Source organism: Heptranchias perlo, chromosome 3 (assembly GCF_035084215.1).
Source record: "Heptranchias perlo isolate sHepPer1 chromosome 3, sHepPer1.hap1, whole genome shotgun sequence".
NCBI classification, from domain to species: Eukaryota; Metazoa; Chordata; class Chondrichthyes; order Hexanchiformes; family Hexanchidae; genus Heptranchias; species Heptranchias perlo.
In genome coordinates, this window is record NC_090327.1 from 104,946,518 (window position 1) to 104,974,391 (window position 27,874).

The window sequence follows — 27,874 nt, forward strand, 5'->3', positions numbered from 1 at the left end:
CAGGTATCTCAATGAAACCTCTTGAGCTTTATTTTCCACAGTTTAGAACGTCATCAGGGCTCTTCAGAGAAACTTCACCCTCATAACTCCGTCCCAGTAGCAATAATAAATATCCAGATTGATTTGAGAATTTACATTCTGATCAAGAATGCTAATCAAACATCAGCTCAGACCCAGTTTATTAATAACCTGATAAACCGACTCTATCCTAATGGACTTGCTGTAGTGCATTGTAAAGAGGTGAATCTCGAAGCTTGCTTGGTTTATATGTTTCACAGGTAAAATTCCCTCTAGTTTCATTAATTCAAAATGTTCTGAATACGCCAAGTGCCATACGACGTAACAGAGAGGGTCGATGAGGGCAATGCGGTTGATGTGGTGTAGATAGGCTTTCAAAAGGCGTTTGATAAAGTGCCACATGATAGGCTTGTCATTAAGTTTGAAGCCCATGGAATAAAAGGGGCAGTAGCAGCACAGATTCAGAATCGGCTAAGTAACAGGAAACAGAGAGTAGTGGTGAACGGTTGTTTCTTGGACTGGAGGGAGGTGTACAGTGGTGTTCCCCAGGGGTCAGTACTGGGACCACTGCTTTTCTTGATATGCATTAATGGCTTGGACTTGGGTGTACATGGCACACTTTCAAGATTTGCAGATGACACAAAACTTGGAAGTGTAGTAAACAGTGAGGAGGATAGTGATAGACTTCAAGAGGAAATTGACAGGCTGGTGGCATGGGCGGACACGTGGCAGATGAAATTTACCGCTGAAAATGCGAGGTGATACATTTCAGTAGGAAGAATGAGGAGGTGCAATATAAAGTAAAGGGCACAATTCTAAAAGGGGTACAGGAACAAAGACATCTGGGGGTATATGTACATAAATCATTGAAAGTAGCAGGGCAGGATGAGAATGTGGTTAAAAAAGTATACGGGATTCTGGGCTTTATAAATAGAGGCATAAGGTACAAAAGCAAGGAAGTCATGATGAACCTTTATAAAGTACTGGCTTGGCCCCAGTTGGATTATTGTGTCCAGTTCTGAGCACTGCACTTTAGGAAAGATGTGAAGGCCTTAGAGAGGGTGCAGAAGAGATTTAAGAGAATGATTCCAGGGATGAGGGACTTCAGTTACATGGATAGACTGGAGAACCTGGGGTTGTTCTCCTTGGAACAGAGAAGGTTGAGAAGAGATTTGATAGAAGTATTCAAAATCATGAAGGGTCTAGACAGAGTAGATAGAGAGAAACTGTTCCCATTGGCAAAAGGGCCAAGAACTAGAGGACATGGATTTAAGATGATTGGCAAAAGAATCAAAAAGGTGACATGAGGAAAAACTTTTTTTTTTAAAAAACAGAGTGAGTGGTTAGGATCTGGAATGCACTGCCCGAGGGGGTGGTGGAGGCAGATTCAATCATGGCCTTCAAAAGGGAACTGAATAGTACTTGAAAGGAAAACATTTGCAGGGCTACGGGGATAAGGCGGGGGAGTGGGACGAGCTGGATTGCTCTTGCATTGAGCCGGCAAGGACTCAATGGGCTGAATGGCCACCTTCCATGATGTAACCTTTCTATGATTATTCTTCTATGAGTATTGTAGCCTTGCATGCTACCACAGCATCTATTTCACAGCTTCAAGATTTAATTTTTTCCAAAAGCAGCAAGTCAGACACAATAAAAACAGGAAAAGTGGGAAACACCAGGCAGCATCCATGGAAAACAGCAGTCAATGTTTCAAGCCATTGGCCCTTTCTCAAGACTAGTAGATATTACAGATAAGCAGCATTTAAAAAGGAACACAGTGAGGGCAAGGGGGAAACAGAAAAAAAGAATTACTTGTGCAGTGTTTGGGTGGAAGGCAGGAGGTGATTCAATGGCAGATGTGATGTTATCAGGAGACAAAAGGAGGCATGAGAGAAATAAAAGACATATACAAGACAAACAGCTAAAGAGGATAGGTAGAAACAGTAGCATGATAAACCAGTAAAGCAGAGCAGGCTCCAGTTGCCTGGGAGCCTGAAGGAAGAAGAAAAAAATGAAAGCAGGTCAACACCAAGAGCTCAGACTATCCCACCAGTTGTGTTCCGAAAGGGGTACCCATCCCAAATACCAATCCGCTCCCTCCCCCATCCCCGGAAACATCGCCACAAACATACCACATTGCCAGCACCAACTGCCAGAGAGAAAATGGGAGTTTTAGTTCAGGTCTGAAGGTGTTAACGTCAATATTAAGCCTAGAGGGCTGCAAAGTATCCAGTTGAAAGATGAGGTCCTCGAGCTTACATTGAGCTTCACTGAAACAGTGTAGTAGGCCAAAGACAGAGGTTGGAGTGGGAGTGAGAATTGAAATGGCAAATGAGAGCGCTCAGGGCTGCACTTGTAAACAGAATGGAGGTGTTCAATAAAGCAGTCACCTAATTTCCATTTTGTTTCCTAATGTAGATCAAATTGGGGAATTGAACAAACTGAGCAGCGAATACAGTTTATTAAGTTGGAGGAAGTACATGTAAATCGCTGTCTCGCACAGGAAATTCAAGGCCCTGGACAGTGGGATGAGGTGCAGTGTTCATATCTCCTGTGTTTGAATGGGAAGGTGCTAGGGGAAGGAGAGCAGGGCTTGGAGTCATTGAAGAATGAACCAGGGTGTCACGGAAGGAATGGTCCCTTCGAAAAATTAGTAAGGAAGGGGAAGCTGTGCTTAGAGGTGTCAGAAATGGTGGATGATGATAATCTGTCAAATTCAGAGGCTGGTCAGTAGAAAGTGAGGCCAAGGGGAAACCCTATCACAATTCTGACAGATGGATGAAGGAATGAAGGTACAATCATGGGAAATGGGTTGGACTCGATCAAATGTCCTGTGAACCACAGGAATCCTTGGCTGAGGAAAAAGGATATTTCAGCTCTCGTGTGGAGGGTAGTATTATTACAGCAGATGCGGCAGAGATGGAGGAACTGGAAGTAGGGAATGGAGTTTTTACAGGAAGCAGGGTGGGATGAAGTATAATCCAGGTAGCTGTAGGAGTCAGTGGGCTCGCAAAAGATGTCAGCAAATAGCCTATCCCCAGAAATAGAGATAGGGAAGTCTCTGAAAGGAAGATACGTTTCCAAGATAGACCATGTAAAGGTAAGGGATGGATGGAAATTTAAAGTAAAATTGATGAAATTCTTGAGATCAGTGCAAGCAGGAAGCAGCCCTGACATCATCATCCATGTAAGAGAGATCAGGGAGGGGACCTGAGTAGGGTTGGAACAAAGAATGTTCGACATATCCCACAAAACAAATGGCATAGTTAGGACCCATATGGGTTTCCATAGCAACACCTTTTATCTTGAAGTGAGTGGAGTTAAAGGAAAAGTTGTTCTATGTTAGAACATGTTTACCCAGGTGGAGGAGGGTAGTGTTAAACGGGGACTGGTTGAGCCGCTGATCAAGGAAGAAGCAGAGGGTCCGTAGGCCATCCTGGTGAGCGATTGAGTGTTGAAGGATTGTACGTCCAGATGCAAATTTTGTTGTGGATGGGTAAATACGTTACGTGGTATGTTTCCAAGCAACAAAGACGATAAAGCTCTGAGGTTTGATTCCTGGTTTACAATGAGTTAACTGATGCCAGCTAGGCAGCAGTGAGTTGCTATAATTGGTCTCAATGCTCCTAAACTGAGGGCGTGTGACCGTATCACCCACAGTTCTTGTCCACATTTCAACTTTCTAGCAGGGGCATCAGGTGAGAATAGGATTGGACATGATTGCAATGCTCGTAAATAGTCTGCTCAGACTCACTACCTATTCTCACAAATGTAGAATGACTAGCTGAATGAGATGCCAAAACGGCTTAGGGTGTCCATGAAAAAATAAAATACATTTGTAGCAAACATTAAAATAATTCATGTTCTATGAAACGATCAAGAAATGTAGAAAGAAATAAATTATTCTACAGACACAAATAACAAATAAAAAATCAGGATAGGACTGGGCTACTAAGGGATGCACAAGATAAACTCACAGATAATGACAGCGAAATGGCAGAAATATTGAATAGGTACTTTACCTCAGTATTTACCAGGGAGACTAACAAGGCGGGTATGACATTAGAAGAAGAGATCAAAAAAGGTATAAAGATATTTAAGATAGAAAGGGGGGGGGGGGGGGGGAAAGAGATAATTGATAAACTAATCAAACTTAAAGAGGATAAAACCCCTTGTCCGGATGGATTGCATCCGCGCATATTAAAATAAGTTAGAGAACAGATAGCAGAGGCACTATTAAATAAATATGAAAATTCATTTGAAAAGGGAATAGTGCCAGAGGACTCACAGACAGCCAGTGTTATTCCTATATTTAAAAAGGGAGATAGAACAAGTCCAGGGAACTATAGGCCAGATAGCTTAATGTCGGTGGTAGGAAAGATAATGGAATCTTTACTCAAAGATGTAATAGAAAAACATCTCGCAAACAAAAAAATAAAGAATAGTCAGCATGAATTTCAGAAGGGAAAGTCATGCTTGACCAACCTCATTTGAATTCTTTGAAGAAGTAACAAAGAGTAGACAAGGATAATGCAGTAGATGTAACATGCTTGGATTTTCAAAAGGCCTTCGATAAGGTACCGCATTGTAGACTCATGACCAAGGTCAGAGCATGTGGAATCAGGGGACAGAATGGTTAGCAAGCTGGCTACAAAACAGAAAACAGAGTAGGGATTAAGGGTAGCTAAACAGCCTGGCAAAAGGTAGGAAGTGGTGTTCCACAGGAATTGGTGCTGGGACCACTGCTGTTCACAATTTACATCAACAATGTGGACTCGGGAATCAGAAGTACAATTTCAAAATTTGCGGACGACACAAAATTGGGGAGGCGGGGGGGGGGGTGTAGTTAATTCAAAGATTGTGTAAAAATGCAAGAAGGCATTAATAAAGTTGCAGAATGGGCGTGTAATTGGGAAACAAATTTCAATATAGGTAATTGTGAGGTAGTGCATTTTGGCAGGAAGAATAAGGAGGCCACATATTGCTTGGACAATAAGAGTCTAAATGGGGTAGAGGAGCAAAGGGATCTCTGGGTACAGATACACAAATCACAAAGTAGTGACACAGGTTAATAAGGCCATTAAAAAAGGCAAATCAAGCACTGGGGTTAATTTCTAGGGATAGAATTGAAAAGTGGAGAAGTTCTGTTAAACTTGTATAGAACCTTGGTTAGACCATGCTTGGAGTACTGTGAACAGTTCTGGTTGTCATTTTATAAAAAGGATATACAGGCGTAGCAGAAGGTGGAAAAAAGATTCACAGGGATGATACCTGAACTGAGAGGATATCCTTATCAGGAAAGGTTGAACAGGCTAGGGCTTTTTTCTCTGGAAAAGAGAAGGCTGAGGGGTGACCTGACACAGGTCTTTAAGATAATTAAAGAGTTTGATCGGATAGACGCAGAGAAAATGTTTCCACTTGTCAGTCTACTTTCAATCATCAGCCAAGTGATAGCACTGTCGACGACACCTTCTATCAAATGGCACTTACTCACCAATACTCAGTTCGGGTTCCGCCAGGACCACTCGGCTCTCGACCTCATTACAGCTTTGGTCTAATCATGGACAAAAGAGTTGAATTCCAGAGGTGAAGTGAAAGTGACTGCCCTTGACATAAAGGCAGCATTGGACCGAGTGTGGCATCAAGAAGCCCTAGTAAAATTGAAGTCAATGGGAATCAGGGGAGAAATCTCTCCAGTGGCTGGAGTCATACCTAGCACAAAGCAAGATGGTAGTGGTTGTTGGAGGCCAATCATCTCAGCCCCAGGACATTGATGCAGGAGTTCCTCAGGGCAGTATCCTACACCCAACCATCTTCAGCTGCTTCATCAAAGAACTTCCCTCCATCATGAGGTCAGAAATGGGGATGTTCGCTGATGACTGCGCAGTGTTCAGTTCCATTCGCAACCCCTCAGATAATGAAGCAGTCCGTGCCGGCATGCAGCAAGACCTGGATAACATCCAGGCTTGGGCTCATGAGGGGCAAGTAACATTCGTGCCAGATGAGTGCCAGGCAACGGCCATCTCCAACAAGAGAGGGTCTAAACCACCTCCCCTTGACATTCAACGGCATTACTATCGCCAAATCCCCCACCATCAACATCCTGGGGGGTCACCATTGACCAGAAACTTAATTGGACCAGCCACATTAATACTGTGGCTACAAGAGCAGGTCAGAGGCTGGGTACTCTGTGGCGAGTGACTCACCTCCTGACTCCCCAAAAAAGCCTTTGCATCATCTACAAGGCACAAGTCAGGAGTGTGACGGAATACTCTCCACTTGCCTGGATGAGTGCAGCTCCAACAACACTCAAGAAGCTCAACACCATCCAGGACAAAGCAGCCCGCTTGACTGGCACCCCATCCACCACCCTGAACAATCATTCCCTTCACCACCAGCACACCCTGGCTGCAGTGTGTACCATCCACAAGATGCACTGCAGCAACTCACCAAGGCTTCTTCGACAGCACCCCCCACTTAGAAGGACAAGGGCTGCAAGCACATGGGAACACCACCACCTGCACGTTCCCCTCCAAGTCACACACCATCCAGACTTGGAAATATATCACCATTCCTTTATCGTCGCTGGGTCAAAATCCTGGAACTCTCTCCCTAACAGCACAGTGGGAGAACCTTCACCACACAGACTGCAGCGGTTCAAGAAGGCAGCTCACCACCACCTTCTCAAGGGCAATTAGGGATGGGCAATAAATGCTGGCCTTGTCAGCAACACCCACATCCCATGAATTCATTTAAAAAAAAACTTGTGGGTAAGTGCAAAACTAAAAGGTCATAAATATAAGGTATAAATCCATTAGGGAATTCAGGAGAAACTTCTGTACCCAAAGAGTGGTAAGAACGTGGAACGCATTACCACAAGTAGTTGTTGAGGCAAATAGCATAGATGCATTTTACGGGAAGCTAGATAAGCACGAGGGAGAAAGGAACAGAAGGACATGCTGATAGGGTTAGTTGAAGTAGAGAGGGAGGAGGCTCATGTGGAGCATAAATGCCGGCATAGACCAGTTGGCCTAAATGTCCTGTTTGTGTGCTGTAGACTCAATGTAATTTAAAGATCCTTTGTGGCATCAAGTCTTTTGTTGTGTTATTAAAAAATGTTATTTCATATGGAGATATAAGTTGTTATTTCCAGCATGTAGCAATAGTGTATTTAACAGTTACCTCCCCATCTGTGACATAGTAAATATCCTTCAGAGCATTGACACTAGTTTTCCTTTGATGAGAATTGTCTACAGGGAACATAATCAGTGACGTTGATTTTTTCTTACCATGAGGCACCAAACTAAGGAAATCACTCTCTCGAGGAAAAACAGCTTGAAAATATCTGCTTTGTGGCTATAATACTGAACAGTGTACAAAGGGTGAGGTTTTTTTTTGCATTGATTTTAAATACTATTATTGGCACATTATTGTTGCAATTTAAGACAATCTTAAAATATTCTAAGACCAAGCAATATAAAATTGTAAATATTTATTTCAATAATTTCTACATTGTTCGTAACATTTGCTTAATCACAGCTTCTACATAACAATGGGCCCGGATAAAACTGCCCACTAGCTCTTTATAGAGGGGTTAGGTCAGTGATTTGAGATGCAAGAACATCTCGAGTAGCCAGTTACACACTGACTTTACAATGGATCCAGTGCAACTTCAGCATGGTGCAAAGCTACATTTTAGAAGTGCCCAAAAAGACTATGGAGCTCCTGGGAACTTTATGAACTTACTAGTGGACCTCCCACCACATTGCTTACGGGGCCAAGCGCATGCATGTGAATCTCTGCTGCGCCTTTTATTCAGACAATGGATGTGTTCCCCTGGTCATTACATATAAATAGTATGGGTTCATGAAATGGACTGAGGTGTGCAAAGCAAGAATGGGAGGCGGACTGAAGGCAGAGAGAGCACAGTTGCGAGGCAGAGCAAGTGGATCGTATAACAACTGCGGGAACAGAGCCCTGTAAATTGCCCAAGAGGTGCCTTCAAGATTTGTAGGGGAAATAACCTATAGGCTGCTTAAAACAGAACTTAGCTTAAAACCAGCCCACTTAATATGGAGCCTGTCGTTGAACTTAATGCTGGGAAATGACTGCAAAGTGTAGCTAGTTTAATTAAGCCATACAAATCTAAGCTGAAAGCCATGGAGCAATTAAAGCTATAAAAGATCCTAAGTAATGACCCCAAAAGGATCATGACATTCCTTACTGCAATAAAAATATTGCTGTCGCCCATTTAGAACAACACCTAGGGAGGAGAAACATGCCAAATCTCCATGTGTGTGAAAAACCCTCAAATGCAAGATGGATAAGAAAAGGAGGCCATGAACAACAGATATGGGGGTCAATTTTAGGATGGCCGAGCGGGTGCGTTAGTGGCGGGGGGTTCCTGGAGCGGGTCTGGAGCCCGGCTCCAACCCGCCCACTTCCGGGTTAGATGCGCGCGCAACCCCTGCATGCAGGACTCCCACCGACAATTAAAGCCGGCGGGATCCCAATTAAAGCAATTATTTAGATAGTGCAGGTCATTTGCAGACCTGATTGACATGATATTTTAGGAGGGGTGGGATTTTCATCTCAACAGAGTGTTTCCCATGCTGGGGGAAACACTCCCAGTTGAAACAGACATGTTGCAGCCACCAGCCAGTGGGAGCTGCAAAGGTCCATTTGACGGTGGGGGGGGGGGGGGGGGGGAGGTGGGTGGAAAGACCCTCACTCATTGCAGGAGGCCACTCTGTCACTTTGGACAAAGTTTGGCCTCCACCACCCTCCTCCTAACACTAAAATTCACCAACTTGCAACCTCAACCCCGGTGTGCAGACACGTTTACCTACCTTGCGGACCCCCCTCAAATGTACATCTTCCGGATGGGGGCCGCCATAGCTGCAGTTATGACCTCATCGGAGGACGAACAGCATCACCAGCCTCGCCGGCCATGCCGTCCACCTCTGACACGTGGAGCTCTACAACACAGTGCTGTGACACATCCACCTGCACAGCTAGGAGGGAGGGCAACCGCAGAGAGAAATGCGTCCCAGAAGGCACTACCCTTGCCACAGGGTCTACAGACCGAGGCTCAGCTTCCTGGACCTCTGAGGAACAGTGCACACGGAGGCTCAGAGTCACTGGACATGTAGTTGTGGACATCTGCAGCCTCCTTGATGCTGAGCTGCACCCGGCTGGCCCGAGCACCATCTTCTTACCTGTATCTGTCAAAGTCACCACTGCCCTCAACTACTTCTCCTCCTCCAGGGATCCTTCCAGGGTGCCACCAGGGACATCGCCGGCGTTTCTCAGTCGTCTGCACAAAAGAGCCCTGCAAATACACTGACACCCACTTTGCAGTGACCCAATGGGTGGCATCAGCTGTGGGTCTTCATGGTGATCCTCAGGAAAGGGAATTATTGCACAAACCAGACAAGATTTGCAAAGACGTGGCAGTAGTGGTGATAACAACATTTAATGTGAGTGGCAAAAGAACAAATCGAAATGAAAAGCATGACATTCCATCATACACCCTTGTGCATCCCCTTTGTGCTCACATTTACGGGAACCCCTACGTGGTGCTACCCCTGTGGCTTCAGCAGACGTAGTGGTAGGTTGCTCTTGTCCATGCCGATGAGATGCTTTGCGCGGATGCCCTCTGGGTTTCGGTGCCCGTGAGGGCCCCTCCAAAGACTGCTCCACCTGCAACTGTGCAGGGGCAGACTCGGCCACTTGGGGAGGGGCAGCATTGAGGGTACTGGTTGAGAGGGGGGCAACGGGTGAGACATGGGAGCACTTTGAGTGGCGTCCCCACTTCCATGTCTCCTTTTTCCATCATCCCTCTCCTGGGCCAGGCCCACATCACTCCTTCCACCCTGCTGGACGACAGTTTGGAGGAATTGGAAGGCCAGTTGTAACGTATCTGTCAGCCTGTTTAAGGCGGCAGAATGTTGCTCACCCTGAATCCGAACGGCCGTTGTCAGGGCCTGAACGGACTCATTGTTGAGCCGTGCTTGAAGCTCGATGGAGGCTCGCCTTTCCTCCATTGCAGACATTCCCGCACTTACCCACGACACTATCTCAGAGATGCCTTCACATCCTTGTGACAGTATTCCACTCGTGCAGGAGTTGGACTCCATCCTCTGCGCGATTGTGGAGAGTGCGCGTGGCAACTGTTCCAGCACCTCGGCAATGTGCTGCTGCCCTTCGATGACTCTCCTTTTCACGGCTGGCCCCCAGGGTTCAGCATCTGGGTCCAGCTGAGCAGAGCCTGGAGAAGAGTGCTCCCGCCAACGTGGACTCTCCACGGCTGCCCCTGCCGCCAGGGTCTGCTTGTGCTCACATGTGCGTGGTGACTCACCATGTGCAACCCCAACTAACTGAGGACAGTGAGCCACCGAGGTGTGTGTATCTGCGCTGGTGGATGGCTAGCTCAGATGTGACGATGCCCCCTCAGAGGCCAGCAGGTCCTCTGAGGCATCTCCCTCCGCAGTCACGGCGGTCGCAGATGGCCCGACAAGAGAACAGAAAGCAATGTTAAGCACGTGGAAGATGTTGAGGTGCTGCAGATGCCAAGTGATGTTAAGATCATTCGCTATCATGAGTGCTGAGTGTTAGATTTGTCACCAGCCGCTTGCACTCTCCCAGTCTCGGCATCCGCCACGGACAGGCACTCCAGCGTACGGCTTAATTCCAGTGTCTGCTGCTCTGCATCGGTGAGGTGTGCCCCTTCCGGTTCTTGCCCTCTCCCGGGCATTCTGGCATCTCTTCTCCTATCAAGGCAAAACACAGAGAGGCGTGATTGAGTGATGGTTGTATAGTGATCCGCTGCATGCATTGGTGAGGGTGGGGGTGATCGTGAGGGAGATGCATGGGAGGGTGCGTGTGAGACAAAGCCATGAGATTGTATGAGGATTGGGTTGCGTGGTAGTGTTTGAATGGGAACTGGGGTGGTGAGTAAATGCAGGCAAGGTGAGGATGATGGTTGAGTGGATGTGAGGATTGATGCGGGAACATTGTGGTGGCAGTGCAGAAAGAGTTGTGTGGTGGTGGAGGTGATGTGGAAGACGGAGTGTGGGAGAATGTGCAAGTATACTCACTTTGGCTGACCTGGTTTGGTCATTAAATCTCTTCCTGCACTGCACCCAGGTTCGGGAGATGTTGCTGATGCTGGTGACCTCCTCTGCCACCTCGAGCCAGGCCTTCTTGGTGGCAGAGGCAGGTCGCTTCCTCCCGTCCGCTGGGAAAAACGTTTCCCTCCTCCTCCTGACCCCATCGAGCAGCACCTGGAGTGAGGAGTTTGAGAACCTTGGAGCAGCCTTGCCTCTGGGCTGCTCCATGCTGCAAATTTGGTTCTTTGCTGCAGGAGGAGCATTGGAGGACTGCCCCTTTAAATAGGGCTCCTTCTGCTGACAGCCTGTGATGCGGGTGCGCAGTGTACCCGCTGCGCAGGTCTGCAACGGGAAACCCGGAAACACGCGTAAGTACATTCAATTAGGCTGGGATCGCGTGCCAAACCCACCGATTTCACTAGGCACATTACCCAGCTGCCAACCCACCTCCCTCCTAATATTGGGCCCATGAAGTCTGTCCCACTCCAAGGAAATTCATGCTCCAGTGACTCAATAGCAGTCACTGGTCTCCACGTTTAACATGTTTGTTTGACAGAAGGGTGGGGGAGGGTTGGGAGACCCTCTAGCACATGTGTCACTCTGATTTGCTCTACATTTAGTTAGCCACTTTATTTTTATATTTTAATTTCAAAAGGGACGGTTTGCACCACAGTCTGTAGCAATCTTTTCTAGAAGTCATTGGAGTAACAAGAGCTGAGGCTCTTTGCCTTTATCTAAAGAGACAGTCCCTTGCAGATGTAGTTATCTTTGTTAATTAGGAAACTCGTGTTCTCTAGTCTTCTTTAAGCAACTTTACTTAACAGATTTAAAAAGGGCACTTTTACAAGAGTATTCAGGATAAATCCAGAATTATCAATGATTAATTAAACGACTATGCCAGCTATTACATGCACAGATAAGAGTGTTGTTTAATCACGAGTAGTTGGAAATCGAGAAAGGCAAGAGTGAAGCCAGCTCAGATATTGTCACTTGCGCTTAAGGTGAGTTCAGTTGGAATCAAAGATCCAATTGGAACAAATAACCTCACAGATGAAAGGGGGCTCATTGACGATGCTCCAAAAGCCAACGTCTGCGTCCCAGGGAAGGAAGGAGATTGACTCAACCACACTGCACATAAAGACAAGTTGTGTAAGCTCTGAAACATTGCTAACTACCAGTATATAGATAATAATCTGTCCAATAGACTGGCTATCCAAAGCTGTTAACTTGTCAGACAACTGGGGATTTAATCCTAAAATAACCTCACCAACTGTAATAACATCAGACTCTGATCACTGTTATAATTAATACACAGTGTCTATTAATGCTAATTTATAGTGATACAATGAATTGTCCATGTATCTTTGGCTACGCATTTCTTTTTATATAAGTAACTCTGTTTGTTTATGTTTTGCTATTCAAAAAGGCTAGATAACTCTGACTACATCTATTCATATCGATTAAGTGTTCATGTACCCAATTTCAATCTAAAGTTGTGATTTTGTATCCAATAAATAGCCCAAGTGTGCATGACTGATTGCCTTCTATCTTGATGATTCAGCAAGAAACGGTTAATTCATTCACTCAGAGCTTGTGGGTATTCTAATCAAGGGTTGAAAACTAATACTTAAATTTTATCTGAATTGTTCAGTGTAAGAACCTGCGGAATCAGGCACTCACTCCTAGACCTATAACTGGGTGGTAAACCCCAAATGTTCCTTATTGGAGGAGAAAGGCGAGGGGATTAAAAGGTTCGTATGGTTCCTTGGTATATATTTGTCAGGATACTGAAACCCAACATTCTTACACAACCAAAGTACTGGAGATATGCAAAGAAGTGGTAGGCGAGCTGTCTTAATATGTTTATTGGGCTGATTGTGGAGGCAGAAAGTGAAGCTGGTTCGGAATTCTCATGGCCATCTTTGTAATATGATCAGTTGCCAGTAACCCAGTGACCGATAATATCACAAGGGTATCATGAAACATTCAGAAAAAGAGAGACTCTGCAATGCTATAGTGACAGACACAGAATTATTAGTACTAGCTCACATCCTGTGGTTTTACTTATGATTCTTACAAAACTGTCATCCAGTTTCCTCCTGCTGCCTTAGGGCAGTGACTGGATTGCTCTGAGCTTTGCAGTAACAATATCCTATCACCAGGACTTTGTGAAAAAAAGACATATATATTTTAACTAGGGTGTTACTGGCAGCATCAGGTTGGGGGCTCATGGACAGAGACCCCAAAAGAGGCATCCAGGGGCACTGAGCTTATGCATGCACAGAGGTTGTACAGAACCTTGGTTCGACCACACTTGGAGTACTGTGCACAGTTCAGGTCTCCATATTATAGCAAGGATATAGAGGCTTTGGAGGGGGTGCAAAAAAGATTCACAAGGATGATACCAGAACCGAGAGGATATAGTTATTAGGAAAGGCTGAGGCTCTTTTCTCTAGAAAAGAGACTGAGGGGTCACCCGATAGAGGTCTTTAAGATAATAATAGGGTTTGATAGGGTAGACGTAGAGAAAATGTTTCCACTTTTAGGGGAGTCCAAAACTAGAGGTCATAAATATAAACTAAATAGTCATGAATAAATCCAATCAGGAATTCAAGAGAAATATCTTTACCCAAAGAATGTGGAACGTGCTACCACAAGGAGTAGGTGAGGCAAATAGCATAGATGCTTTTAATGGGAAGCTTGATAAGCACATTAGGGAGAAAGGAATAGAAGGGTATCCTGATAGGGCTAGATGAAGTAGGGAGGGAGGAAGCATGTGTGGAGCATGACGCCGGCAAAGACCAGTTTGGCCGAATGGCCTGTTTCTGTGCTGTAGTTTCAATGTAATACCATGAAGAAAGATGAAGGTAAAGGCTCTGGGAATGGAGGCCTGTGTGTGAGAATGCGAGTACAGGGAGTTCTAAAATAAATAGATAAGTTTCTAAATGAGTTTTGTTTTAAAAATAATTATTTGTATTTATTATGTTCTAAGCTTTATTTATAAAGGTTCATAGTGTACGAGGTTGGAAAGCAACACATCTGCCAAAATTTGAGCGATTTGATTAATTGGTTTTGTGGTACTTGGCACCTCATTCCTGACTGCTTCTGGTATTATCGGATATGTAGGCAAATCAGAATGGTTGACAAATGATTTCTGCTTATTGAATCCAATTATTAAAGAGTTTTAATTATTTTTGCTTTGATGCACAAGTGCAATTTTGGCTTCCCTGCTAACCTGTGACGGACAATCACATGGCTATCAAAGACCAATCAGAAAGCAATTTGGAACACCACAATGATAGAAAAAGTGCGATTATGCATAATTACTTTCCTCAATATGTTCAATGTTAAGAGACAGTGGATGTTCCCAACTCCACTCATCAAAAATTGGAAAAAAACAAGCTCTGTGAATATGTACAAGTTGCACAGACTATTTTGTTAACTAGTGCAAGATGTAGTTATATCCAGTAACAGCAGCCTTGTCTGCCAACTATACATTGCACTTTACAGATATGGTGACCTGTAGTTCAAGTATTTACTGCAGACGTAGTTATGTTTAAGTACGTATTCAACTAACTTTTTCCTTTTGAAAAGAATTGAACTGGTTTTGTCCAAGTTCATCGATTTGCAATTTCCAAGGAATAAAATGAAAAGAATGCAAGATACAATCTTAAAACATTAGTAAATCTCCTGTAATTCCTGCAATAAAAACTGAATTTGACTTGGTTTTAATTACAAAATGGAATAAATCACAGAACATAGTCTCCCCCAAAACATTAAAAATCCCAGAATCCTATGAAATAAAATGGGATTTGACTTCTTCAGTCATGGTAAAATAGTGGCTCTGGTTAAATCCATTAACAGCATGTTTTAGAGGGGACTGTGATTGAATGAAGTAAAACCATTTCTTATACTGGTTATCAGTTTTTTTTTTAAAAAAAGACATGGAGCAATTATTCAATGCAAGACAGAGCAGGACATTGGTGCACACCTCACCTGCATAAACTGTTGCATCCATCTTCCCCACTTTTACTGGAGACCCTGAAGTATGCAATTCAGCAGCTACCTCATCCCATACTGGTTCCAACTTCTTGCAGTGACCACACCAAGGTGCATAGAACTAAAATAAACATGTAGCAACAGTTAGCAGTCAATTCAGAGGTTCGTCATTTTATTCATTCAGTAGAGGGCTTAGGGAAGTAACCACAATCAGGACATTTAAAAAAAATAATTCAGCTCAAATTTCCCCTTCCCCACCCTAAGGCACCAATTCTTGCAATATGTCTGTTCCACAGGAACCAGCCACCTCCCAGTACCTTGCCCAAGTTACCATTCTTCACATCTGCGGGTTATTCATCATGGAGGGCATTACATCCAATCTGGATTCTGTCCCACCAAATTCCCACATGCATGCATTTTCTACCGCCCTTTTTACCTGCATTCTCGACATTAAAAATATATGTATCTGCATCCCCAAATCTCTCAACAATCTTTATCACCAAGATTTGTTTTTCCATTTAAAAAAACAACAGTTTCAAGTTAATCAGAAATATTTAAAATGTTTTTACAAAAGGATCTGACGGTGACATTCCCTTCTTAAGGTTTCAGGACACAAACACTTCGAGCAAACATCTGAAGTGCACTTCTGCTGTACATAGAACCAGCCAAACTCTAAAATGGATATTCTATATATCTGAAATGTAGATTAGGATAACCAATATTAATAGATTACATTGGGATCCTGGGTCTACTGGAACTGAAGTCCAGAAGCCTATAGGCAAAATGACCAAAAGCAAAACTCTGTTCAAAGACTGACTGTGATACTACTCACCCATTTCTACTTTATAATAGTTCTAAGCTTTGCTGAGTTTCAAACATTCAGCTTGTTGGACAATAATCACATCTGATTTCTGCTGGGACAAACAAGCAGCAAAGATGGTGAAAAATTCTTAGAAAAGTGGGCACTCTCAAGAAACCTTAATAATGTCTGTCACCATCAATAATACTGGTCTTTTACAAAATCTTCATTCACAAAGCAATTAAATATTGTAGGCCCATTTGGCAGGCTGCAGAGAAAACCCATCTTTTGTTTCTGGGTTCAGTACAGTCTAAAGCTGTGTATGACCAGTATATTTAATAATATAATACTTGCCTGGATGAGTGCAGCTCCAACAACACTCAAGAAGCTCGACACCATCCAGGACAAAGCAGCCCGCTTGATTGGCACCCCATCCACCACCCTAAACATTCACTCTCTTCACCACCGGCGCACAGTGGCTGCAGTGTGTACCATCCACAGGATGCACTGCAGCAACACGCCAAGGCTTCTTCGACAGCACCTCCCAAACCCGCGATCTCTACCACCTAGAAGGACAAAAGCAGCAGGCACATGGGAACAACACCACCTGCACGTTCCCCTCCAAATCACACACCATCCAGACTTGGAAATAGATCGCTGTTCCTTCATCGTCGCTGGGTCAAAACCCTGGAACTCCCTTCCTAACAGCACTGTGGGAGAACCTTCACCACACAGACTGCAGCGGTTCAAGAAGGCGGCTCACCACCACCTTTTCAAGGGCAATTAGGGATGGGTAATAAATGCTGGCCTCGCCAGCGACGCCCACATCCCATGAACGAATAATAAAAAAAGATTGCCTAGTCCACCTTCGACACTGGAGAGATATAGCCTCTATTAGTCCTCTGGCATTCCACTATTAGATCCAGACCACAAATGTTGTTAGGTTTCCATATCTATATCAGGAACACAAAGACTGCTGCAGTTGCACCTCAACTCTCTGCATCAATCTGAAACCCATTGGCAAAACTTCATACACTACTTCTGTTGCCTGTGTAACTTGTATTTTTGCCTGAAATTCTCTCCGATACACACAAAAAATTAGACTAATTTAGCTGTCACTTGTTGGGTGAGAACCTTATACAAATTCTCCAAGTTTTTCAACTACAAGGATCAAATTCATGGGACATCTGTCCTCATTACAGTTCACTTTGGCTCACACTATTATGTCACCAAACATATGGGGGGAAAAAAAAACAGCCTTATCGGAGGGTTGTTAGGCATCATTTCAGCATAAACTATTTATTTTTACCTTTTACAGTCTGCTTTGCCAGAGCAATGTTAATCTCCTGTGGCAAAGGGAGGATGCCCACAATACATCAGCAAGGTAGGGGGCTCTTGGGGTGAGGCAATGAGAAAGACTACACCTCGCTACTAAAGAAGCCTAGCAAGAAGTTTAAAGAGACCACCCCAGAGGTAGTGATTTGATTGGTTCTGGAGCAGGCCCACAAAATTTGACATAACAATGGACCAGAAAGCAACCTAAATGTACTTAAAATATAAGGAAGCAATAGATCAGCATATATGAATATCTGCATCTATGCTTCTGACAGAATTTCAGTTGTGAGATAGGTGCGAGTTCCTAACTTTTTACTCGTTTGACATGTATGAAAGTTACATTGATTTTTATCCAAAACCATCACTTACCAAATATATCCACATCCAGATATCATGAAGGCTGCTGGTTTGTGGTTTTTATGAAAAATTGATTAAATAGGGAATGGCATCCCTAAAAATACTGGGAAAATGCTAGAATCCAAATGTAGTAAAAACTGAATTTAACTTATTCAGTCACTGAAAACCAGTGTCTCTGACAATCATGGTTAAAAAGTGTATGATGTATATAATTTATAAACAAGTATTTCAAAATTAAATTTAAAAAATTATGTTATTTTAAAAAAAATCACTTAAAAACCAGCTATCCCTTCAGAAAACACAGAAACTATTTTTACAGGGATTAGTTTCAGAAGCTGTACCACAATTTTATATGAGGATCATATAGCTTTATGATCCCAAGAAACACGGCAAAAGAAAGTGATACTGTGCAACTACATCAGAACCTAAGGAACATAGGATGGTTCACTCAGAACAGTAACAAGAATTTCAATTTTGGCAGTGACCTTAATACCTGAACAAGAGGAGATTACTATAAATTGATGTGGTCTATTTTGCATCTCCCCCTACAATTGCTTATACTTTCCTATACTCCCTCAGTGCTTTGTAACTCACTTTCAAAGCCTCTTATGAAAGTGCTGCTCAGAACTTCCTACTCTATTGCTATACAAAAAGCTAGATCGCCAATTACATCAGTTAGCAGCAAAAAAATGTTTGCTTAATCGACTGACTACTCCCAGCACCCAGCGGTTGCAGACTTGAAATACAAATCTCAGACTGCAATATTGGACTTGCTGATTGGGTGAAAGCTGTAGCACCATGCCGTGTATGGTGCTACTGTTGTATACACAAGGAGCCACTAGCTGCAAAAGTGATGCCAAAAGAGCAGTCAGACATACATGCTGCTGCTGTCAAGGTTTTGAACCTCTTAAAGCTTGATCACTGAACTCACGCCTCTTCTCAGTGCTTTGTGAAGAGACGGGATCGTTGCATCGGCTATTTCTGCTTCATACACAAGTTTGATGACAGTCACGTGGTAAATTTTAGCAAGAATCTGCAAACTCAGGGCGGAGAGTTACATTTTTTCGAGCGACTCTGAATCACCTCTTCCTTGACCAGTGCTTCTAAGTTTTGCAAGGCTACGTGGCTGACATATTTGACAAGCTCAATGAACTTAACCTTTCTGTGCAAGATGAGAACTATAATGTTTTCATTCTGCACAATAAATTAGAGTTTTGCCAAAAGAATTTTTGATATAGAGTAGCTATGTACTGCAAGACAATGTACTTATGTTCCCAACATTGTCTTCCGTCATTATGGACTGTGAAGTTCCAGAAGTTAAAGATGTAATTCTGGAACATTTATCTCAAATTTACGGAAAATTAGGCAAATATTTTCCCAAGAGACAAATTAATTGCAGGATTTTGCCCTAGTTTGAAATGTGTTTTCAGAGGACTTTGCAGAGAAGGCCAAGATTGCCATAACAATTTGATCGAAATTTCTAGTGACTATGTTTTGAGAGATAATTTTAAAATAATGCCTCTTGATCAGTTCTGACTGTCAATTCGAAAAGAGTTCCTGAATTGTCCCAAAGAAATACTTGTTCACTTTGCTTCAATGCATCTGCGCGAATTGGGCCTTTCTTTGCTTACTTGCATCATAAACAAGCATAGCAGCCGCTTGAATGTAGACACTGATTGGTGGTTGAAATGCTCCAAAATCAAACCAAGATTCCACGAATTGTGCGCGAGCAAACAAACTTATTCAACTCAGAGACAAAGATGAGTCATCAAGTGTTCTTTTATGTTCAAGTTTATTCAGCAGTATTGTAATGGTACGATGCTGCTGAATAAACTTGAATTTTAAAAATACATTTGATGACTCACCTTTACCTCTGAGTAGGATGAGCCTGTTTGCGAATACTGTGCTCTTTATGTTGCTTTCTGTCTTAAGCAATACGTTGTCAGCTGCGAAAATGAAATCCGCTTACTGTTTCTGAGGAAGTGGCAACCATGCATGGGACACAGCAAAACATTGTGAACCTCTGTTCTACATGACTATAGATGAAGCAGCATTAAAAGACTGCTAGCGTTTATACCAGTCCTCCAAATTTATGCCAAGAATGCAAGAACTACAAAATTTGCATCTCAACACTATCAATCCAAAAGACAATGCAGTATCTACTTTTCTCTATACAACTTTTTCCCAAACATTATCACTTAAAACAGCGTACTTTGTCTGCCAACCGATAACCATCTTTTGCTGAACAGGGATAGACAGTTCTCTGCAGCCGAGAACGAGAGTCCAGAAGGCTGTGTTGTCTGCCCGGTGCCAGGGTTCGGGAAATCTGCTGGAGAGGGACTTGGAGTGGGAAGGGGAGGATCCAGTTGTCGTGATCCAAGTAGGTACCAATGACATAGGTAAGACGAGGGAAGAGATTCTGCCTAGGGAGTATGAGCAGCGAGGGGCTAAATTAAAAAGCGGAACCTCAAAAGGTAATAATCTCTGGATTATTACCTGAGCCACGAGCAAATTGGCATAGGGTAAATAAGATTAGAGGGTTAAATTCGTGGCTCAAAGATTGGTGTGGGAGAAATGGGTTTCAATTCATGGGACACTGACACTGGCACCAGTACTGGGGAAAGTTGGAGCTGTACCGCTGGGACGGTCTTCACCTGAACCGTGCTGAGGCCAGTGTTCTGGCGAATTGTCTAACTAGGGCGGTAGAGAGGGCTTTAAATAAATAGTGGGGGCGAGGGATCAAGTAAGGGAAGATGTGATCAATTGAAAGGAAGACAAGGCAAGAGAGCAAGTAGCAATAAGGGAAATGATAATCAAAGAGTGGCAGGAAGGGACAGAGCATGCAAACTTAAGAGTGCGCCAGCAGATAAGGCTAGAGGTTGCAAAATTAGTAAAAAGACAGCACTAAAGGCTTGTATCTGAACGCACGTAGCATTCGCAACAAAATGGATGAAGTGACAGCTCAAATAGAAATAAATAATATGTACGATCTGATAGCCATGACCGAGACATGGCTGCAAGATGACAAAGGCTGGACCCTGAATATTCAAGGGTACTTGACATTTCGGAAGGACAGGAAGCTAAGAAAAGGTGGAGAGGTAGCTCTGTTAATGAAGGATGACATGAGTATAATAGGGAAATGACTTGAGTTCGAAAGACCAAGATGCAGAATCAGTTTGGGTAGAGATAAGAAATAGTAAAGGCAAGAAGTCACTTTTGGAAGTAGTTTATAGGCCCCCTAACAGTAACCACACTGTCGGACAGGGTATACAGGAAGAACAAATGGGAGGTTGTGAGAAAGGATCAGCGATAATCATCGGTGATTTTAATCTACATATAGATTGGAAAAATCAAATTGGCAAAGGTAGCCTGGAAGATGAGTTCACAGAGTGCTTTCCGCAGGACAGTTTCTTAGAGCAGCACGTTCGAGAGCCAACTAGAGAGCAGGTTATTCTAGATCTGGTAATGTGTAATGACACAGGATTAATTAATGATCTCATTGTAAAGGAACCTCTAGGTAGCAGTGATCACAATATGATTGAATTTCACATTCAGTTTGAGGGAGAGAAGAGTAAGTCTAAGACTATGGTTTTAAACTTAAATAAGGGCAATTATGAGGGCATGAAGACAGAGCTGGCTAAAGTGAACTGGGAAATTAGGTTCGGGATAGGTCAGTAGAGATGCAGTGGCAGACATTTAATTAGATATTTCATAACACTCAGCAAAGATACATTCCAGTGAGAAAGAAAGACTGCAGGGGAAGGATGTACCATCCGTGGCTAACTAAGGAAGTTAAAGATGGTACCAAATTGAAAGAAAAAGCATACCATTCCTCGAAGATTAGTGGCAGGTCAGAAGATTGGACAGAATATAAAAAACAGCAAAGAATGACTAAAAGAATAATAAGGAGGGAGAAATTAGATTGCGAGAGAAAGCTAGCTATAAATATGAAAACAGATAGCAAGAGGGTATTCTAAAAAGAAACGAGTATGTAAAGTGAGAGTTGGTCCTCCAGAGTGTGTCTGGGGAATTAATCATGGAGAATAAGGAAATGGCGGATGAATTGAACAGATATTTTGCATCCATCTTCACTGTGGAGGATACAAATAACATGCCAGAAATAATTGTGAATCAAGAGGTGAAAGGGAGGGAGGAACTTAAAACAGTTCTGAAAAAGGGAAAGGGTTCTGAAAAAATTATTAGAACTAAAAGCTGACATGTCCCCAGGTCCCAACGGACTTCATCATAGGGTCTTAAAGGAAGTGGCTGCAGAGGTAGTCGATGAATTGGTATTAATTTTCCAAAATTCCCTAGATTCTGGAAGGGTCCCATCAGATTGGAAAATAGCAAATGTAACTCCTCTATTCAAGAAAGGAGGGAGACAGAAAGCAGGAAACTACAGGCCAGTTAGCTTAACATCTGTCATAGGGAAAATGCTAGAATCTATTATTAAAGGAGGTTAGAGCAGGGCACTTAGAAAATCTCAATGCAATCAGGCAGTCAACATGGCTTTGTGAAAGGGAAATTGTGTTTGACTAACTTATTAGAGTTCTTTGAGGAAGTAACAAGCAATGTGGATAAAGGGGATCCTGTGGATGTGGTGTACTTGGATTTCCAGAAGGCATTTGACAAGGTGCCGCATCAAAGGCTACTACACAAAATAAGAGCTCACGGTGTAGGGGGTAACATATTAGCAAGGATAAAGGATTGATTAGCTAACAGGAAACACAGAGTAGGCAAAAATGGGTCATTTTCAGGTTGGCAAGATGTAATGAGTGGAACGCCACAGGGATCAGTGCCTGGGCCTCAACTATTTACAAACTATATCAACGAGTTGGATGAAGGCACCGAATGTATGATTGCTAAATTTGCTGATGACACAAAGGTAGATAGGAAAGTAAGTTGTGAAGAGGACATAAGGAGTCTGCAAAGGGATATAGATAGGTTAAGTGAGTGGGCAAAAATTTGGCAGATGGAGTATAATGTGGGAAAATGTGAACTTCTCCACTTTGGCAGGAGGAACAGAAAAGCAGTATATTATTTAAATGAGGGGAGATTGTAAAACTCTGGGGAGGTACGGAGGGATCTGGATGTCCTAGTACATGAATCACAAAAAGTTAGTGTGCAGGTTCAGCAAATGATTGGGAAGGCAAATGGAATGTTGTCATTTACTGCAAGGGGAATGGAATATAAAAGTAGAGATGTTTTGCTACAGTTGTACAGGGCAGTGGTGAGACCACATCTAGAATACTGTGTGCAGTTTTGGTCTCCTTATTTAAGAAAGGACATAATTGCTTTAAAGGTGGTTCAGAGAAGGTTCACTCGATTGATTCCTGGGATGAGGGGGTTATCTTATGAGGAAATATGGACAAGTTGGGCCTATATACATTGGAGTTTAGAAGAATGAGAGGTGGTGTCATTGAAACATATAAGATCCCGAGGGAACTTGAAGGGGAAGATGCTGAGAGGATGTTTCCCCTTGTGGGAGGCCAGAACTAGGGGACACAGTTTAAAAATAAAGGATCTCCCATTTAAGACGGAGATGAGGAGAAATTCTTTCTCTCAGAGGGTCGTGAGTCTGTGGTACTCCCTTCCCCAGAGAGCGGTGGAGGCAGGGTCACTGAATATTTTAAATAGCCATGATGTGGAGATGCCGGTGATGGACTGGGGTGGACAAATGTAAGGAATCTTACAACACCAGGTTATAGTCTAACAATTTTATTTTAAAATCACAAGCTTTCGGAGATTATCCCCTTCGTCAGGTGAATGAGTGAAAGATTCTCAAGTCGCATATCTTATCGATATGCGATTTGAGAATCTTTCACTCATTCACCTGACGAAGGGGATAATCTCCGAAAGTTTGTGATTTTAAAATAAAATTGTTGGACTATAACCTGGTGTTGTAAGATTCCGAATATTTTTAAGGTTGAGTTAGATAGATTCCTGATTAACCAGGGAATCAAAGGTTATAGTAGGTAGATGGGAAAGTTGGGTTGAGGTCGCAATCAGATCAGCCATGATCTTATCAAATGGCAGAGCAGGCTTGAGAGGCCGAATGGCCTACTGCTCTTTTTAATTCATATGTAACTAGGAGTTGCTGAAGCATGCATTAGACTGGAAAATTTGTGATCTGCCCATTCATAGCCAAATATAATTGCTCCAAATCAGTGTTAACAACCAATGATGTCAATTTTGAGATACATAAAATCATGATGTTTTAAAATAAAAATCTAGGTTACTCTGATGTTATGTTAAAGATTAATAGCCTACATGGAAAAGGAAAAGGATTTAGGTGTCAACATAAAAAATACCTAAAGATATGTACACCCATGTATGATCTGCATGTTCTGAGATATGTCAGCTCCCAGGCTTTTCAGTAGTAACAGGGATGTGAATATTTTGGGGTCGCTTTTCGTGCAATAATAAATGAGCAAAAAATAGTGTGCTTGTGAATCGTGTTGTGTAGAGACACTTAATATTTAGGTCACAGCCCATTCCAGACAGTGCAATAAGCAGTCTAACCCTTTCAGTTCAATAGCAAGTAGAAGGGTAAGCATAATATACAGTATCAGCGGATGGATGAAGTGTGCCCTGTATAAACAACACAATCATCTAACTGAAAAACAAGCTACTCTTAATCCCCTCTAGATCATCGTCAACTGCTTTTTTTTTGGTGGTGGATGCTGTCAAGAGTAAATAGCTGTATTGAAAAATTTTTCACTAAAATTACTTTGGCATTAAGCATGTTGAATTTTGTTTTTAAATTTTTTTAAAAAGGAAAAGAAACTGCATACTTACATCTACTAACCAAATTTCATCTTCTCTATTTTCTTTAAACCTGCAATAAAATCACCATTTTGTCAACAAATACAGAATTATGTTTCTGATACAGATTATATCCAGCACACTACACTATTAATATAGTGTAATTTTTGGAATTAATGGAGAATTCCAGTTTTTACTTTTGTTATTGACTGTAGTTACTATACATATTTGATCAGTGATGCTAGACTATGATATGAATTCACAAAGGCCCAATTCTGAACCTCTAGGGGGGGTTGAGCAAGGTACACCGAAACCAAGCAGGGCTATTTCTGCTGCCAAGTTGGACATAACAAGACTTGCTGTTGGCCCCAAAGTATATTATACTGATTGTACATACCCTTGTTATCTTGCATGCAGTTAAAACGGACTCCATTTTGCCATTAGGAATCTTTCACAAGTGAACACACCTGGAACTCAATTAACCAGCAAAGAATTTTATGGGAAGGAATAAGCCTCGGAATTCTTTGTCTCACTTTTAAACCAATTCTGGAATGCTATACAGACTGTATCTACTACCCAGTGATAATTCATCCGCACGTACAACTGTTATTTTTATCTTGTGTGAATCACTTCACTGCGCAATGAATGTACCTTTCCAAATAAACTGAAACTGATAAACAAAAACCCTGCAATTAATTTCTACAAACTAAAAGTTTACTGTGCAAGCTCTAATTTTAAAAATAAAAAGGTTTGGGAAGAGAGAGAAAAAGTTCAGTGATTCCCAACGCATGCAGCTCATCCTACCTGAAAATGCAATGGCATGCATAATTACAGTACACAGGTTGCATGAAACAGCCATGTCATAGGATTTCTTTTTTAAAAACTGGTAAAGGACCCCACAGCAGGCTAGACTGAATATGTATTAACTACTAAAAGAAAAATTTATGAGCTTATGTGTCAACAACATTTGGAAGCCAAGCAAACAGCTTCTTCAAAACCACAATGTGCCTGTTGTGTCCAAACGTGAAAATTTAGGTCATAATCTCTCTCTTCCAAAGTATAAGGTCATATCTTGAGGATACAGCAGCTCAGTCTGCAAGAATGCAATATTAAAAAAGACAACATAAACTGCCTGGAAACAACATATTTTATCAGGGCTGATGAAAGAATTCCAGCACTAAAATGACTGGTGTTATTCTGAAGCACCAATTCTCATGACGCCGCTCTTTTTCCTCCACCCCCTTCCCCTCCCCTCCCCCTCCCCATCAACATCAACATATATCAGAACACCTTCAGGTCCCACTCCAGGGACTTGAGCACAAAATCTAAGCTGACACTCCAGTGCAGTATTGAGGGAGTGCTGCACTTTCGAATGAGATGCTAAGCCGAGGCTCAGCCTCCCTCAGATGTAAAAGATCCCATGGCACTATATTGAGGAAAAGCAGGGGAGTTTTGCCTGGTGTATTTATCCCTCAATCGACACCGAAAAACAGATTATCTGGTCATTAACACATTGCTGTTTGTGGGACCATGCTGTGTGCAAATTGGCTGCTGCATTTCCTACATTACAACAGTGACTATACTTCAAAAAAGTACTTCATTGGCTGTGAAGCACTTTGAGATGTCCAGAGGTCACGAAAGGCACTATATAAATGCAAGACTTTCTTTCCTTATTGAAAGAGAGCAATCAAAACACTAGTTCTGCACATCTAGAAGACAATTCACTAAAATTACAGGATATCAAACTTGATCGTTTTTAAACCTGTGTGTGCATCAAAACAGACAGGCTAGTATAGCGTATAGGTACTTTCCTTAGGCTAGTATTGTATTTAGAAAGGATTACCCAATGTCTCCCAATGGTTCAGTTTATTTTATGAGTTGTACTAACCAGGAACCTCCCAGCTTCGATCCTGGCCTATGCTGACAGTTCATCTTAGCTGGGTTGGGGTAAGGTACTAGAAATGGCCTCTGCACTCCTGGGTTAGAGAAAGTAAAACTGTCCAGGGTTCCTGAACCAGAGTACTATCCATCAAACTTTCCTGGAAGGATGCATATATAGATGTCATGTGAGGGTAGGACTAGGCTTTGCTATGATGCCCTCCAAAGTGAAATGGCCTGCCAAAACTCACCATCAAGGCATGAATAATAACCACTTGGGTGAGGTACCAGAGGGAATTCAACACCTGTGGAACCATGTTACAGCCTTGAGGATAGGAGGACTGAAAATGGGCATGAGAAAAAAAAAATCTACAAAATGTTTTCTCCCCCTTTAATAACCAGCTTGAGTTTTGCTCTCAGTTTACCATGTCATCTGAACCCAACAGACTTGCAACACTTTCAGGCATCTGTTACTCTACTTTGGAATACACAAAATAGGTTAACATGGTACTGTCACCACAATAGGATGACTTTACTATAAGAGATTACATAGGGTGCTATTGCAGTACATCAGAACCGTGGGAAGGTTTAGGGGTTCTTTATAAATTACGTGCTTCAGACATAATTGGGGTAATTTTAATCTAACCTGTTTTCAATGGAGAATAAAATCTGGTATAAAACACCCCCATCCCATTTCCTGCCCGCTGGTAAGGTTAGAATTACCCCCAATGTGTCAGGAATCTCAGGCTTAAGGCTCCTGTTGCAGGATTTTACTGCTGACAGCAGAAAATGAGTAGTTCTGCAGATTATCAGAGACTGGATCTTTTTAATAGTCTGGAATGCTCATTGACCTGCCATGTACAAACTATGTATTGTACAGCATGCCTACTCAAGCTCCACCCAGTGTAGTGATACAACTCCTGGCAAAGTGAACAAGTAATAGCTAGATGAGTGGGGCTCAGAGTAGCCCTTGCCTCACCCTAAGCAGACTTGCTGTTCCACACACCTCTGGGCTTTCATTCACAGCTTGCAATTCAGTGATGTTGCCTCTTGGTTCTTTGCTCTCCAGTGAAAGGCAGCAAGGAGATACTATTTGGAAACAGGATTTCAGTTTCATACAGCAAGTGAAAGGACCCAATTAAGATAGAATTATTAGGCCTTCAGCATTACTTTATTTTTTGTTTCCTGCCCACAACAATTGAGACCAGCATCTCATTAGGCAGGGAATTGCAAGCGCAGACCTATGTCTCTATGGCGCAGCACGTTTTAGCTTTCCAGGGACTGGTACTCAAGCAAGATGGTAATTGGAAAAGTTAGTAACACTGCACTATGTTTAGTCATAGTCCACTTCAGCATTTACGAGCTTGCTGCTCGAGTTGAGTCAACAATAACCAATTTCTAATAGTGCTCAATGGGCAGATTTGATGCGACATGAAGTGAATCACTATTGTCATGGGCCTAACAACCCAACCAGAACTGCTATCCTTTAAGCTATCAGAATTTGAAAAAAAAATTCACTGCTGAAGTGCGAATTAAGTTATTTTAACTCTACTGGTATCTAGTCTATCAGCCTGAAAATCTTCATTCTTGTTTTCAAATCCCACAACCTTAT

General features: G+C 42.6%; 1 protein-coding gene across 1 annotated transcript in view; it reads right to left on the minus strand.

Moving 5' to 3' along the window:
• The window catches only part of LOC137318778 (protein disulfide-isomerase TMX3-like), a 148,396-nt gene that overhangs the window by 114,492 nt on the left and 6,030 nt on the right, over window positions 1-27,874 (minus strand). Inside the window, exons 3-4 of the mRNA XM_067981432.1 lie at window positions 24,418-24,457; window positions 15,126-15,249 (exon numbers count right to left, since the gene is read on the minus strand). Of these exons, the coding sequence (XP_067837533.1) occupies window positions 15,126-15,249; window positions 24,418-24,457 (164 nt within the window). The remainder of the gene's footprint in view (window positions 1-15,125; window positions 15,250-24,417; window positions 24,458-27,874) is intronic.